Source organism: Schistocerca cancellata, chromosome 8, assembly GCF_023864275.1.
Source record: "Schistocerca cancellata isolate TAMUIC-IGC-003103 chromosome 8, iqSchCanc2.1, whole genome shotgun sequence".
Taxonomy (NCBI): Eukaryota; Metazoa; Arthropoda; class Insecta; order Orthoptera; family Acrididae; genus Schistocerca; species Schistocerca cancellata.
Genome location: NC_064633.1, coordinates 194,935,662 through 194,953,502, shown reverse-complemented (window position 1 = coordinate 194,953,502; position 17,841 = coordinate 194,935,662). Strand labels below are relative to the sequence as shown.

The 17,841-nt window shown below is 41.4% G+C and overlaps 1 protein-coding gene across 7 annotated transcripts in view; it reads left to right on the top strand.

Annotated features, from left to right (window-relative positions):
* LOC126095087 (protein cramped) overlaps window positions 1-17,841 on the top strand; it is a 235,935-nt gene that overhangs the window by 50,023 nt on the left and 168,071 nt on the right. For all 7 annotated transcript variants that reach the window (XM_049909774.1, XM_049909776.1, XM_049909772.1 and 4 more), the window contains exons 5-6: window positions 11,872-12,062; window positions 14,435-14,665. In XM_049909774.1, coding sequence (XP_049765731.1) covers window positions 11,872-12,062; window positions 14,435-14,665 — 422 coding nt within the window. The remainder of the gene's footprint in view (window positions 1-11,871; window positions 12,063-14,434; window positions 14,666-17,841) is intronic.

The following is a 17,841-nucleotide window of genomic DNA, read 5'->3' as shown; positions in this document are numbered from 1 at the left end:
TGAGCCTGTCCTTCCGACAATCATATCTTTTTCGATGTCTTCACATTTTTACTGCAGCCATTTCGTCTTAGCTTCCCTGCACTTCCTATTTATTTCATTCCTCAGCGACTTGTATTTCTGTATTCCTGATTTTCCCAGAACATGTTTGTTCTTCCTCCTTTCATCAATCAACTGAAGTATTTCTTGTTACCCATGGTTTCTTCGCAGCTACCTTCTTTGTACCTATGTTTTCCTTCAGAACTTCTGTGATGGCCCTTTTTAGAGATGTCCTTTCCTCTTCAACTGTACTGCCTACTGTGCTATTCCTTATTTCTGTATCTATAGCGTTAGAGAACTTCAAACGTATCTCATCATTCCTTAGTACTTCCGTATCCCACTTCTTTGCGTATTGATTCTTCCTGACTAATGTCTTGAACTTCAGCCTACTCTTCATCACTACTATATTGTGATCTGAGTCTATATCTGCTCCTGGGTACGTCTTACAATCCAGTATCTGATTTCGGAATCTCTGTCTGACCATGATGTAATCTAATTGAAATCTTCCCGTATCTCCCGTCCTTTTCCAAGTATACCTCCTCCTCTTGTGATTCTTGAACAGGGTATTCGCTATTACTAGCTGAAACTTGTTACAGAACTCAATTAGTCTTTCTCCTCTTTCATTCCTTGTCCCAAGCCCATATTCTGCTGTAACCTTTTCTTCTACTCCTTTCCCTACAACTGCATTCCAGTCGCCCATGACTATTAGATTTTCGTCCCCTTTACATACTGTATTACCCTTTCAATATCCTCATACACTTTCTCTATCTGTTCATCTTCAGCTTGCGATGTCTGCATGTATACCTGAACTATCGTTGTCGGTGTTGGTCTGCTGTCGATTCTGATTAGAACAACCCGGTCACTGAACTGTTCACAGTAACACACCCTCTGCCCTACCTTCCTATTCATAACAAATCTTACACCTGTTATACCATTTTCTGCTGCTGTTGATATTACCCGATACTCATCTGACCAGAAATCCTTGTCTTCCTTCCACTTCACATCACTGACCCCTACTATATCTAGATTGAGCCTTTGCATTTCCCTTTTCAGATTTTCTAGTTTCCTTACCATGTTCAAGCTTCTGACATTCCACGCCCCGACTCCTAGAACGTTATCCTTTCGTTGATTATTCAATCTTTTCTCATGGTAACTTCCCCCTTCTCTTTATACATTCAATATATGCTTTTAGTCCCATTTGATACCATTGCACACACGTGAGCAACATTCTAGAATGTGTCACATGAGTGATTCGTAAGCAATCTCCTTAGTGGACAGGGTCCCAACACACTTCCTTGAGGTACACCCGAAGTTACTTCTACATCTGTCAATGATAGGAATCCAAAATAGCGTTCTGTGTGCTCCCTACCAAAAACTCCTCTATCCAGTTACAAATTTCACTTTTTAGCCCATATGACTCAACTTTTGACCATAAGTGTAGGTGTGATATTGAGTCAAATGCTATTCGGAAGTCAAGAAATACTGCATATACCTGACTGCCTTGATCCAAATCTTTCAGTATGCCATGTGATAAAAGTGTGAGTTGGGTTTTACATGATTAATGTACAGATTGACATTGAGCGGCTCATTCTGGCAAGATACCTCACTGTGTTTGAGCACAGAATATGTTCTAAGATTCTTAAACAGTTTGATGTCAAAGATAGTTATGTGGATCACCTCTACTACCTTCCTGCAGACGGGTGTTACGTGTGCTTTCTTCAAATTATTGGGCACGTTTTTTTGTTTAAGGAATCTATGATTACAGTTAGAAGAGGGTCTAACTCAAGTGCAAATCCACTATAGAATCTGATATTGATTCCATTGAGCCAAGGAACTTTGCTCAATTTTAACGATTTCAGTTGTTTCTCAAAACTGTGACACTAATACTAGTGTCACTTTCTTTTCAGTGGTTTTGAGGAGTAAATTGGGGGCAATTCTCCTGTGTTTTCCTTTGTAAAGGAACACTGGCAAATCAAGTTAAGCATTTCTGCTTTCTCTTTGCTGTGGGGTTTGGGAAGGTGTCGAAGTTGAGTGACTGTAGGAGGATACAATATGACTTAGACAAAATTTCCATTCGGTGTAATGAATGGCAGCTGGCTCTACATGCAAAAAAATGTAAGTTGCTGTGAATGAGTAAGAAAAACAGACCTGTAATGGTAAGGTACAGCATTTGTAGTGTCCTGCTTATCACAGTCAAGTTGTATAAATACCAGTGCGTAATGTTGCAAAGTAATATGAAATGGAACAAGCATGTGAGGATTTTAGTGACTTTTGTTCATTAGGAGAATTTTAGAAAAGTGAGATTCATCTGTAAAGGAGATGACGTTGCAAGATACTGGTGTGACCTATTCTTGTGTACTGCTTGAGTGTTTGGGGTCACATCAGGTTGGAATAAAAGAGGACGTCCCTCATGCCCATGGTCTTATCACTTTTGAACACTACTTTTCCAAATGTCCTTCAGACATCAGACTCACTACTTCATTCTCATACTGCTTACAAACTTCATCCTAACTCTCAAATACTTTTCCTTTCAGGGGAGTAATACAAACAAATCTGTGGCACAGCCATGGTCACCCTCTTATGCCAACCTCTTTACGGACCGTGTAGAGGAGATCTTCCTAGCCTCCTAAAACACCAGACCCTTGGGCTGGTTTATGTTCATTGATGATATCTTCATGATCTGGACTCAGGGCCAAGTCATCGACCTTCGTTCCATCGCGTTCCGAACACCTTCTTCCCTATCTCCTTTGCTTGGTCCTCCACAGTGCAGCATGCCACCTTCTTGGATGTTGATCTCCGCCTGTTTGATGGCTCCATCCACACCTCTATGCGCATTAAACCCACCAACAACCTACAGCACCTGCATTTTGACAGCTTTCATCTCTTCCACGCCAAAAAATCCCTCCCACACAGCCTGGCCACCTGAGGATGGTGTTTCTGCAGTGAAAAAAACTCCTTTGCCCAGTAGGCTGAAGGTTTCACCAAGACCTTAACAGAGAGGCACTATTCCCCAGACCTAGTCTATTAAAAATCCCTTGTGCCATTTCCCCATATATCCCTAATCCTACACCATCATCACTACCCAGCCACAAAAGAGTGCTCCCTTTGTCACCTGATACCATCCTGACTGTAACAACAGAACCACATCATTTGCCAGGGCTTTGATTACCTATCATGATGCCCCGAAATGAGGGACATCCTACCCAACGTCCTTCCCGCCCCTTCTAAAGTGGTGTACTGTCGCCCACTTAACCTCCGCAACAACATAGTTCATCCCTGTGTCACTCCCTATCCCAAACCCTTGCCACAGGGGTCATATTCTTATGGGAGTCCCAGGTGCAAGACCTGCCCAATTCACCATCCCAGCACTTTCTATTCCAGTCCTGTCACAGGTTTATCCTACCCCATCAGAGGTCAGGCCACCTGTGAAAGCAGCAATGTCGTACACCGCCTCTGTCGCAATCAACGCTCAGTTTTTTATATTGGCTGTTCACCAAGATGAATGGCCACTGCCAAACTGTGCCCAAGACCAAAGTAGACCACATCTTGGCTCAATGTGGAGCTGAACATAACAAGCCTGATTCTGGTGGCTGCTTTACTACTTGAGCTACCTGGATCCTCTCTCCGCCACCAGCTTTTCTGAACTGCGCAGATTGCAATTACCCATACAACACCTTCACCATTACTGAAATTATCCTGACCTCGACATACAGGAACCTACTGTCCCCACACCCTCCACTGTCCTGTCACCTTGTGTCTGTTCTCATATCCCACCCATTTGCGTGCCACCCTCTGCCAATGCACCTTCCCATGCTTCCCCCTCTTCTTTTTCACTCCCGTGTCTCCCCTCCCCGTCTCATCTCCCTGCCCACAGCCTCCAGACATTGCACCTGTTGACAGTCAGGTCCCTGCGCTCTCTGCCAGACAGCACTCTACTCTCCCCAACCAATTACCCTGCTTCTCCTTCCCCTTCCCTGCACCCTCCAGATTGCTGCTTCCATTCTATGTGACAGTTGCATTCCAGTCCAAGCTGTCGGATATGGATGTTGTGTTTCCTTTTCTTGCGAAGGCTATGGCTGAAGGTTAATGTGTGTCTTTTCATTGTTCTTGCCTGCAGGTTAATGTGTCACCTTTACATAACTAACAGGCTTTTCCTTATATTGTTGATATTCCCGCCTGTAGTTTCCATTGTTTAACGTCCTAGAACAGATAGCTCAGGAACCCATTCACTGTGGAAAATCTGTAGACTCAGCTATAACAATAGACCTGTCTTCTTTGAGGATGTTCACAATGATACTGACATCAGTGACCATGAGGCAGTTGTAACAAAAATGATTACTAAAGTACAAAGGACAGCTAAAACAAGTAGGAAGATTTGCATTTTAAGTGATTTAGATCAAGAGGCAGTCATGTCCAATCTCAGAAATGAACACAAAACCTTTACCTCTAGGCAGAAGCATGTAGAAGAATTGTAGTATTGTGCCTCAAGTTTAAAAGAATAGTTAACATCACACTGGATAGATAAGTAAGTACAAGGTGTACAACTTTGCTTCCGCTGTTTTTTCCCCAACATTTGAGGCTTTAATTAAACAAATTGGTTACACATGTATCATTCAAAGTATTTTCCATTGCAGGCCACTACATTCTACCATCTTTTGGGCAGTGCACGAATCCCGCATTGAAAAAATTGTTCATCTTTTGAAGTAATCCACGAATCGATCCAATGTGTGACTTCTTCATGAGGTCAGAAGTGTTGATCAGCCAGGCCATGCGCCATTGATCTAAACAGGTGATAGTCAGAGGGAGCAATGTCTGGAGAATACGGCAGGTGGGGTAGGACTTCCCATTTTAACATTTCCAAGTAGCTTTTGACCTCTTTTGCAATGTGGGGTTGAGCGTTGTCATGCTGCAAAATCTTTGTATTGTGCCTCTCGCTGTATTGCTGCCATTTGTCTTTTAATGCTCTGCTCAAATGCATAATTGCATTCGGTAATAAGCACCTGTGACTGTTTCACTTGGTTTTAACACCTCATAGTACATGACGCTGAGCTGGTCCCACCAAATGCAGAGCATGATCTTGGAACCGTGAATATTCAGTTTGGCCGTCGACGTGGAAGCATGGCCGGGAAATCCCCATGATTTTTTTGCATTTAGGGTTAGCATAATGAAACCATTTTTCATCCCTGGTCACAATGTGATGCAGGAATTCCTTCCGTTTTTGCCTCTGAAGCAACTGTTCACGAACACAAAACACCATTCAACATCTCTTGGTTTCAGGTCACACAGGACCCAAGTTCCTTCTTTCTGAATCATGCCCATAGCCTTGAGACATTTTGAAATGGCTTGCTGTGTCATTCCCACTAATCGTGCCAATTCTTCTTGAGTTTGACGTGAGTCTTCACTCCGCAATGTCTCCAATTCTGCATCTTCGAAAACATTCTCTCTTCAACCACTATGCCGGTCTAAGACGTTAAAATTACCGTTCTTGAAGCGTTGAAACCAATGTTCCATTACTATAAAAACTGCAGACATACTTTCACAATTTACTTGTCACACTGTTGTAAAGGTGAATGGTATAGATATTATCTGTGGCATTGGGCAGTAGCTAAGAGAGCTAAATTTAAACAAAGCTCAAGGGTGTGCTTGAATCCTCTCAGGAGTCTGTACAGAATTTGTAGCTGAGCTAGCTCCCATTTTTACTGTAACATTTTGTAGATCCCATGAACAAAAACCTGTGCACAGTGACTGGGAAAAAGCCCAAGTCACTGCTGTCTATAAGAAGGATAACTATGACAATACAGTGAAACCTCTATATAACGTTTTTCAAGGGACCACAAATTCTGAACACTGTACAGAGGAAAACATTATAAAGATGAAGGCTTCCAAATAATAATTATAGGGCACTACTAAAGATCGGGATACCACTAATCAGCTTTGACAAGTGGTGGTGACATTTTAAATTCTCACAAGACTGTAATATGATATTCATTGCAAATGATCAATGTATCAAATGATTCGTTTTTTGTAATTAAAACATGGGGCGCGGTAGGTGGATGGGTGGAAGTAAATAGATCAGTTTGTTCTGTAAAAAGTTATAACAGATTCTTAAGATATGACATCATTGTCCAAAGCTGACAGGTGGTATCCTGTTCTTCAGTTGACCCAATTATAGAATATGAGCCAAATTTTGTTTATGATATACTGAACACATTACATAAAAACACAGTAAATGGTACAGATCAAAAAAGAATTAGTTACAAAAAATTACTTTAATAATTAAATTATGAAATGTGACTAAAATTTGCACAAAACTCTAGGAACCTATGCAATCTGAAAATTACATACCTATGATTTTTTAAAATATTCAAGCAAGCATGTTTGTTTTCTATTTCTCCCAGACACTATGGCAATCACTTCTTGCTCCAAAAGAGCAAGTTGAACAACTGTTCTGTCCTCAACTCTATGGGCCATCATATATCTCGTGAATGCTTCAAAGGCTTCAGCTGCCTTAGTATATGAGAGCACAGGGTCATCTTTCTTGTCGCTGTCACTTTCACTACCACTATTATTCTCCAAGATTCTCTCTGCAGTCAGCTCCTCAATACTTTGTACTCCTGTGGTTGCCACATTGTCATCCACAGCCACAAAGTCCTCAGCAGTGACAGAATCACTGCCTATTAATTCCTGCCGCCGACATATGAAACATGCTGAGTGTGGGCTTTCCGAGCCGGTGCAAACAGTGAATCCACAGAACGGAAAACGATGCATCTACATCCAGTCACTTAAACATTATAAAGAGGTAAATAATTGACCTTGGTACCAAAAATGTGAGCGTTACCTGGAGGAAATTGTAATATAGAGGACATGCAGTAAAGAGGAAAATTTAACATTGTTTATATGGAATTTTAGTCGGGACTGAAAAAAAACAGACGTAACATAGAGGAAAACATTATACGGAGGAACGTTATAAAGAGGTTTCACTGTATTATGAAAAGAGTAGTCGCTATTCACCATTTAGTGGAGGTGCTGAGTCACAGGGGCACAACAAAAAGTGTGTCTATGTGTTCTGATGAAGTCCTGTTTGGCCGAAACCTTTGTTTGACTGTTTTTTTGTTGTGCCTATCTGCAGTTCAGCATCTCCACTATGTGGTGAGTAGCAACTAACCCTTTCATAATATTGTCATTATTACATCCTGGATTTTCCGTTAGGAGGGTAACTATGTGATCCACAAAACTACCATCCAATCACATTGACACTCAGCTATTGAAGAATCCTGCAGCATATTCTAAACTCAAACATAATGGGGTATTTCAAATAGAAGGATCTCCCCCATGTCAACAGACATGGCTTTCAGGAAGCATTGATGTGTGAAACATGATTTTCTCTTTTCTCACTTAACATCCTGAAAGTCGAGGGTCGAGCCTTTCAGGTAGGTACATTATTACTAGGTTTGTGAGAAGCATTTGTCTCAGTACCACATCTCTTATCAAAATTATGATTGCATGGAATAACAAGCTATATTTTTGACCGAATTCAGGATTTCTTCGCAGTGAGGTCGTCAAAAGATGAAGAAGTAACTTCAGGTATGCATGAGGGAAATGTATTAGGACCCTTGCTGTTGTTGTATATTGGTGACCTCATGGAAAATATTAATAATACTCTCAGAGCTAAGGCCCCCCCCCCCCCACCCCCCTTGATAAAATTTCGAAGTGGTACAAGAACTAGCAATTTTCTTTAATATTCAGAAATGTAAACATTATGTATTTCACTAAATAAAAAACATAGTATCCTATTACCACAATATCAATGATTGAAAATCAGAATCAGTCAATTGATACAGATACTAGTGCATAATAATTTGTAGGTGCATGAAATGGAGTGATCACATAGGCGCATTTGCCGATAAGACAGGTGCCAAACTTCAGTTCGTTGGCAGGATACTGGAAAAATTGCAGTCTATAAAGAAGACAGATTACAAATCACTTGTGTGTTCCATCTTAGAATATAGCTTAAGTGTTATGGGAGCTGCACCAAATAAAATTAAAAGGCTACTGAATATACACTCCTGAAAATGGAAAAAAGAACACATTGACACCGGTGTGTCAGACCCACCATACTTGCTCCGGACACTGCGAGAGGGCTGTACAAGCAATGATCACACGCACGGCACAGCGGACACACCAGGAACCGCGGTGTTGGCCGTCGAATGGCGCTAGCTGCGCAGTATTTGTGCACTGCCGCCGTCAGTGTCAGCCAGTTTGCCGTGGCATACGGAGCTCCATCGCAGTCTTTAACACTGGTAGCATGCCGCGACAGTGTGGACGTGAACCGTATGTGCAGTTGACGGACTTTGAGCGAGGGCGTATAGTGGGCATGCGGGAGGCCGGGTGGACGTACCGCCGAATTGCTCAACACGTGGGGCGTGAGGTCTCCACAGTACATTGATGTTGTCGCCAGTGGTCGTCGGAAGGTGCACGTGCCCGTCGACCTGGGACCGGACCGCAGCGACGCACGGATGCACGCCAAGACCGTAGGATCCTACGCAGTGCCGTAGGGGACCGTACCGCCACTTCCCAGCAAATTAGGGACACTGTTGCTCCTGGGGTATCGGCGAGGACCATTCGCAACCATCTCCATGAAGCTGGGCTACGGTCCCGCACACCGTTAGGCCGTCTTCCGCTCACGCCCCAACATCGTGCAGCCCGCCTCCAGTGGTGTCGCGACAGGCGTGAATGGAGGGACGAATGGAGACGTGTCGTCTTCAGCGATGAGAGTCGCTTCTGCCTTGGTGCCAATGATGGTCGTATGCGTGTTTGGCGCCGTGCAGGTGAGCGCCACAATCAGGACTGCATACGACCGAGGCACACAGGGCCAACACCCGGCATCATGGTGTGGGGAGCGATCTCCTACACTGGCCGTACACCACTGGTGATCGTCGAGGGGACACTGAATAGTGCACGGTACATCCAAACCGTCATCGAACCCATCGTTCTACCATTCCTAGACCGGCAAGGGAACTTGCTGTTCCAACAGGACAATGCACGTCCGCATGTATCCTGTGCCACCCAACGTGCTCTAGAAGGTGTAAGTCAACTACCCTGGCCAGCAAGATCTCCGGATCTGTCCCCCATTGAGCATGTTTGGGACTGGATGAAGCGTCGTCTCACGCGGTCTGCACGTCCAGCACGAACGCTGGTCCAACTGAGGCGCCAGGTGGAAATGGCATGGCAAGCTGTTCCACAGGACTACATCCAGCATCTCTACGATCGTCTCCATGGGAGAATAGCAGCCTGCATTGCTGCGAAAGGTGGATATACACTGTACTAGTGCCGACATTGTGCATGCTCTGTTGCCTGTGTCTATGTGCCTGTGGTTCTGTCAGTGTGATCATGTGATGTATCTGACCCCAGGAATGTGTCAATAAAGTTTCCCCTTCCTGGGACAATGAATTCACGGTGTTCTTATTTCAATTTCCAGGAGTGTATATAAAGAAATGTGACACAAATGTCACTGGTGTGTTCGGTTTATAGGAGTGCACTGGGAACATATTGAAAAACACGTATTGAGAGACTGTTGAATGTACACGCAAATCATCCTATGAAAGCCTTCCTATCTATGTATGCAGTTGTGTGAAAGAACAGTTATATCAGTAGCGGTACTAATGCTGTGGAAGGAAACCTCATTTCACCACATTTAAACAGGTTTTCAATTACTGCATACTTTGAGTAGTTAGATCTACTTTAAATAATTTCTGGAATCCAAACTACCATTAACTCAGATGCTTGTACAGTATTTCTGTCTATCATTATCACATAGCTAGTGATGCATAACCTGTGGTGTACAGCTATTTATATTTTTACTGTGATTGGTCTGCCGTTATTCGTGTACATAAGCCAGCAATAGATATCTTGCCCTGTAAACTGAATGTGGTGCATGCAATATGTCTGTTGGTGATGGAAAATATTCAGCACACAGTACAATTGACCAAACTCCAGTGCTCTAGCGTCACTGTCTGTGAGATGATCTTCCCATTACAACACCCCTTCCTTCTTCTGCACACTATGATCAGATCTAATTCTCCACCTTTTACAAGATTTACTATGGAGGTTCTCCTCTTTTATGTGTAACCCCACCTCTTTTTTTTCTGTTGTTGGTCCACTACACCTCATATGTCATTAACCTAGCCATTTATTTCCAATTATCCCGCACTCATTTTTTACTCATTATTGTTTATACGTTGCTTTGTTGCTTGCTCCTAAGTAATGACACATTTATACAGGGTTGCCACAAGTTCTGGAAATCAGGGAATATCACAGAATTTCAAACGTGTCAGGGAAATATCAGGGAAATTTGGAAAAAACTCTAGAAAAATCTTGTTTTTGTCTAAGTAGATGAAATGATTTGTTTATGAGATGTCGTGCATCATTGCTGGCTGGGTGTCGCTTCCCTACTCCCTCATTCTTACTGCTTCTGCCATTCCTACCACTCCCCTCAGCTTGCAGTCAGTGCTGTCATCACTTCTTGCCACTAGCCTAGCAGCTGCCGATGAGGCAGGGAGGTGTTAGGAGTGGTTTGTTTGGATCTGATTCTCGGAGATTGTTGATGCAATGGCCAGAGATTGTGGTCAAGTGTGCACGAGTTGTATCCGAGAGATTGTGTGATTGTGTATGTGCTCTTTTTCCGACAAGGGCTATGACCAAACATTTAGTTGTGAGAGTGTGGTTCTCTTTTCTACATGCGTGTCTGCAGCTCAGCGATCATCTTTATGGTGAGTTGCTACCTGTCCTCATTAGTACTTTTTCTCAGAGTATTTGTGCAAGTTATCTGTTGCATGGATTGATCACTGCAGTCTTATTTCATCAACATGGTGTCTGTGAAATGTGAAGAGCTGGCCATTTCTGCCAATCTGAAACCCATCATTTCCCACTAATGTGCAAGTTTATATATTAGAAAGTATGAATGATAAGAAGAAGAAAATTGTGGCAGTCGCTGGCGGTTTGTATGCTATGTACACGTATATGCCTTGGAAAAAAAATCACATAGTACCTGTAAAATAATAAACATAACACAGTGGGTAATAACTGACAATAATAAACATAGTAGAACCAACATGTTATTGGCGGTCACCTATAGTGTTGGTTTACACAACTCTTCCCCACCTTATACACTTCTTCCAAGACACTTACATTTTTCTGAGGTTATTTCTAAAATCAATGAAGGTATTTTAAATCTGTCTTGCAACTCCACCAAATGTGTCTCGTTTTATTGAAATAAAATAACAACAGTGGTCTTAATGAAACACACTTACCATTTGGCTTGCTTCCTCCACCTAAAACCAGTTCATTACAAAAGATGCTGGTATTAGTACTTAAAATTTTTGCTCACGTGGGGGAGAAATAGAAAAGTCCTTACATTTTTTTTTTTTTTTTTTTTTTTTTTTTTTTTTTTTTTTTTTTTTTTGTCAACTTATGTCTTTACTTACCAGTACTCTTGATCTCAAAATTTATCAGGGAAAAAGCTAAAACTTGTCTTGAAATCAGGGAAATATCAAGGAATTTCAGTTGGGGAAACTTGTGGCAACCTTGTTTATAGCTCTTTCCTTTCCTTCCCTTCCTTCCACAGTCCCAAGGTTCTTATATTATGTTCTCTCTCTCTCTCTCTCTCTCTCTCTCTCTCTCTCTCTGTAGTGTGTTATGCATTGTATGCTATATTGTTGAAGACATGTAGTTATAGTTATTAAATTACACATCATAGTCAACAGCTGATTTAAAAACTTTAATGTAATATTCCTTCTCATTGATTCTGCTTTTGTATTAGATATTGTCTTGTTGCAGAACTTCAGGACGAGTTGAAATTGCCTAACCGTGTGATAGTGGAGTTGCGTCCTCGTGACAGCAAATCGTGGGCGCGTGTGCAGTCTGTTGCACAAAACCCTCGGGCTCGCACTAGTTTGCCTCTTCAAAGACGTCTCTCCACACTAGTCAACTACCTTCAGTATAGGTGGCGACCAGAACATTTGAAGCATGTATCCTTACTCGTGCATCATGATTAAAATGAAAGTAATATTTGTTGCACTCCATATGAAAGGAATCTGTGTTGATGGTTCTTTTTTCTCTTTAGACTCGTGTAGTTTCGCTGCACTCGAAACAGCAGTATACATAACTTCCATTGCAGCATTATTTGTTCCTCATTATCTGCCAAAATATGTTCTGGTGCAGTACACATTTACTGTTGGATAGTCAAATTGCAACATGAGGAAGTAAATGTGTATATGCATTTAGCAAGAACATTACATGATTAAATTTGTAGCTAATCTGGGGGTGTAAAAGTTGTGAAATTTAGTACAGAGATTCGCAATCCCTGACAGTAACAAAGACTGCAAGGGGATGACGGAGATATGCACAACTATGAGGTTTGACACATCTAGAAATGTAAAGGCTTCTGTCCAAATTACTAGCTATGTGAGCTGGAGGTGATCGGTCTGTGTACCCAGTGTCACCTCGCACCATCACACCAGGTGCTGGGCCTGTATGATGATGATGATAATGACTAATGCAATCTGGTAGTGGTTGTTCTCCTCAGAAATTCTAGACATGGATATGTCCATTGTGATGCTAAATGCAGAACCTGCACTTGTCTGGTAAGGTGATGTGGTGCCATTTCTGTGTCCAGTGTTGTTGTAGGGCATGCCACTGCCAAAAAATTGTTGCCTTGATGGAAGTCCTTGGTGCTCCAAATATCACACCCATTTCCTTGCTCAAGGTATGTGATGTTACTGGACTATCATGCACAACCTAATGAACAATATGTCTGTCCTTCTGTCAGGCACTATATTTGGATTAAAATTACTTTGTAGCGACACTTCACGTGTTGGAGATCTCCATCTATGTCTTTCTCCAATCAGAGTGCTAAACGTCATGCGTGAATTTTTTGCCATTGCCAGATTGCCACAACAGAGTCAGTTCACTTCTAATTGCTTGTCTTGCTTTTTTCTTGTTGTGTTTGGATCCCAAATCTTGGGTCCTGCCCTTTTACCTCACATTTCATCACACATGATAAACACCCCCAAAACAACACACAAAATAATGGCGATGAAATAACGCATGTTTCGTACACACCACTACTAGATTCTTTCACCCAAGATGTGACTCGGCTTTACATATTCAATTATCATTACATAGATTGGCCTACAGTTTGAAAACTTCATACGACATGATGTGAAATCGAATTTTTTGGAGGCAGCAAATGATTGTTGCTTTTAAAGGTACACAAATTTAACAACAGAATCTAAAGGTCTTCCGTAGTGCAGTGGTAATGTTAATAAGAGATACAGAAGGTTGTGAGCTCAAATCCATTCAGCCAATATAACTTTTTTTTATTTTTAAATCTTTTATCAAAATGACTTTGATTGTTATTAATCTCAATTAATTGGTTTCAATGTTTTTATTTTTAACCTTTCGTCGCATCATTTTCATCATTGTATTAACTTCATTTGTTCTTATTTTTCTTCATATCATTCTTTTTTTCATTTGGAATGTACCTGTATTGCCTATAACCTGTAAATGAGTTACAACCAGTACTGGTCATTGGTAAGTATTGCGTCAGCTCCAGTAGCAAAAATGGGGTGTTACAGTTCGCTTTTAGTGCTGAAACTGAATTTTTTGTCTTGAGTTTACTTCTACAGGTCAGCTTTAGTTGCTGTGAGGAAAGCAAGCACGATTAACAGTTCCGCCGCAGGTTGCTGACAACTGTTTTCTCGAGTACATTGCATATCAAGAGGTTGCAGTTAGGACACAAGTGTAAATTGAGGGCTAAAAAATGCTTTGCCTGCTGCAGCTCAGTCATTGGTCATTTAAAATCATCTGTGGACAGAGAAACTTATGTTCCTGTTGTATCTGATGGCAACAGCTTTCAACACATGTTACATGTACAGCATTTTAGCACATGTGAAGTGATCAGCTGTGTTTGCGTGTCACCTTTAACTGAGCAGTAGGCAATATGGCAACACTGCAGGACCAAGGGACGTGCATCAACTATCAAGTAATTTTAAAGGAACTATAGTCACATGGGTCCATCTGGCATTGTATTGGGTACAGCCCTTCTGAACCCATTGATTCCATATTCAAATGACATTTGATGGGATCTCGACCAAACTGAGCAGCTTACCCCCCAGTTGACTGTCAGGTGCGTTTCTACACCACAGTGGCAATAACTTTGCTGCCAACTCTTAGTTCACTCGACCTTGAGCTACTGGTCAGCCACTTACAATCTTGAGATAAACAGAACATTGAACATTCTTCTTCCTACCTAGCATCTCTTGTAGTAAACTTCTGAAGTGACAGTTTGCAACACTGTCTCTCACTGAAACTATGTTCATTTCCTTAACACTTACCTCAGAGAGATCGTCTTCTCTCTTCAGTTAATGCAGAAGAACTATCACAGCCAGTTGCAGATTATTGCAAAGAAGAAGAACCTCTACTGAGGTTGGCACCTCCACCAGAAACAGTCATCAGCACTCCTTCCATAAACCTCAGTGAATATTTGACGTCTTCAATACTCTGCCTCAGTGCCTATGAGGAACGCCTAGCTAACTGGCCTTCGGATCCGGCTACAGTAAAGACTGCTGGTGTGAGTATATTTATGTTTCTGAATATTATTTTGTTTGAGAAATCACAGTTATAGAAAACTTAATTTATAATAATTAAAATCATCCATGAATATTTGAAAGGTTGGTGAAATTTGTATTTCCTTTTTAGAATCATTGTTAATTTTATAATAAACCATAATTTTAATAAGGTAGGTGGAGTGAGTGTTTCAGTTGTTCTGTGCAGTGTTGATGACTTGTATATGTCAGACAGCTCGCACCATTGCGAAATCACCTCTGCATCAATGGTAATTGTGGCACTGTCGGACAGGGAAGAACTTATTTTCTTATTAACTGTATTGGAAAAAGCAAAAGTGGAGGATTCGTTTGTATGCTAGATGCTCGATGCCTTGAATTAGAAATAGCGTAGAAAACTTAAAAGTTTATAATTAGTGTTGAAAACTTTTCAGAAATATGTGCTGGATACATGAAAATGTGAAAAGACAAAAGTGCAAAGATTATTATACATGGTTGCTGCAGGTATATTTAGATGATAAACACTTAATTTACTTTACACTAAGATGAAAAAACTCATGGGGCAGCGATATGCACATACATAGGTGGCAAATCACCTTCATTAGGTATAAAGGGTTAGTGCATTGGTGGAGCTGTCATTTGTACGCAGGTGATTCATGTGAAACAGTTTCCATCATGATTATGACCACATGACGGCAGACTCTGAACACAGAATGGTAGTTGGAGCTAGACATGTGGGAAATTACATTTCAGAAATTTTTAGGGAATTCAGTATTCCAAGATCCACAGGATCAAGAATATGCAGAAACAACCAAATTTCAGGCATTACATCTCACCACGGACAACTCGGCACCATTTGCATAGAGCTGTCAGTGCTAACAGACAAGCAATTCTGTGTGAAATAACTGCAGAAATCAATGTGGGACATGGTTTAGTTTCCATTTATTTCCTAAATACTGAGGTTGATTCTGTAGGATGTATTCGTTAAGACAGTGCAGCGAAATTTGGCATTAATGGGCTACAGCAGTAGGCGACTGATGAGAGTGCCTTTGCTAACAGCATGATATCACCTGCAGTGCTTCTCCTGGGCTAATGACCATATCGGATGGACCCTAGGCCTGGTCAGTGTGTCCCGATTTCATTTTGTAAAAGCAGATGGTAGGGTTCGAGTGCAGTGTAGACTCCACAAAGCTATGGACCCAAGTTGTCAGGAAGACTCTGTGCAAGCTGATGGTGGCTGTATAATGGTGTTGGCTGTATTTACATGGAATGGATTGGGTTCTCTGATCCAATTGAACTGGTGGAAGTGGTTATATTCAGCTTCTTGGAGATCATTTGCGGCAATTAATTGACTTCATGTTCCTAAACAGTGCTGGCATTGTCACTGGCCACAATTGTTCACAATTGATTTTAAAAACATTGTTGACAATTCGAACAAATGATTTGGCCACCCAGATTGCCAGACATGAATCCCGTCAAACATTTTTTGGACATAATCAGCCGGTGAGTTTGTGCACAAAATCCTGCACCAGCAACACTTCCACAATTATGGGTGGCTATGGAGGCAGCATAGCTTAATATTTCTGCAGGGGACTTCCAACAACTGGAGTCTATCCCACAATAAGCTGCTGCACTACACTAGGCAAAAGGAGCTCTGACATGATATTAGGAGGTATCCCATTACTTTTGTTATGCCAGTGTAGAATTACCAGAGTTCTTTTGAACTACATTAGGAATATATGTCAGTGTATCATGTTTTATGTATTCTATGATATTCCTCACAAGCAGCTGCCTTGAGGATATATTGTGGGGATCCTCGCAGGCAGCTGCCTGGAGGATACACAAAACATGATCGAGCGACAGACGTAACACACACATTAAATGTAACTGCCTGGAAAGCCTGAAAGACACGTCAGTACATTGTTTGTCATGAATTGGTAGTCCCCAGAAACACTCTAGCCATTAACATATGTTAACTAACTGTAAATCCATGTGCTTGAACACACTTCTTGTTCTATTACGCATTAGATGTGCAGGTATATGTAATAAATACCAGGTATTGGGTATTCTTTTTTCCATGCTTTTTAAGGAAATGAATTAGGAAATGTTAATGTACACCTTAAACACACATGTAATGCAGCAGTCAGTGTGCTACTTGTGTCCATGATTTCAGAACCCTTATGGAGTGAGACGAATCATTTTTAGCATGGTCAAGGTTTGTGTCTCTGAGTAAAATATTTTTTACACAGTTTTGTGTACATCCATGCTACAAACTTTTTAATCAGAGAGTGATTTCATGGAAGTCACAATTTTCTGAAATACTTTAGAGTATTTAATCACAAGTTGAATTGTTCCCAGATAAAGCATGCCCATAAAAGAAACAGAAACTATCTTGTTTGTGTCTCTCAGTATTACTACCAAGCGGGATGGCGCAGTGGTTAGACACTGGACTCGCTTTCGGGAGGACGACGGTTCAATCCCGCGTCCGGCCATCCTGATTTAGGTTTTCCGTGATTTCCCTAAATCACTCCAGGCAAATGCCGGGATGGTTCCTCTGAAAGGGCAAGACCGACTTCCTTCCCAATCCTTCCCTAATCCGATGAGACCGATGACCATGCTGTCTGGTCTCCTTCCTCAAAAAACCAACCAACCTCAGTATTACTGAAATAAAAAAAAGATAGACTGAAAATGTTCATGCCTACCTCAGTTTTTTCTTCTCCTCATTTTCTCCATTTGCCTTCGTCTCCATTTGCTCTCTGTAATTTCTCTTGTGTTTAGCTCTTGCTCACAACCTTTTGATTACCACTAGCTCATTATTTTTACTTCATAATTTGAATATTGGCTGTTAGTGTCTATTTCAGTTTCCATGGATTTCCAACATACTGAGGTTCATTATGTAGGGTTTTCATAATTCATGTTACACACTTCTAGATGTTGTAGAGGAGATGTAGTAGATAAAGTTTTACACAGGAACTCGTGTCTGGAAATGTCATCCTGTGATGCTACAGAGCATTAAATTTATAGGTGTTGACACTTCTAAATATATGTACTTGCAGGATGGTTCCATGATGATGATGATGATGATACCAGTATTCTAGGATAACAATAAAAACAATCTATTAATGACAGTTATTTAATTGGATGGATAAAAATCTACTCACCAAGCAGTGGCAGAACACACACA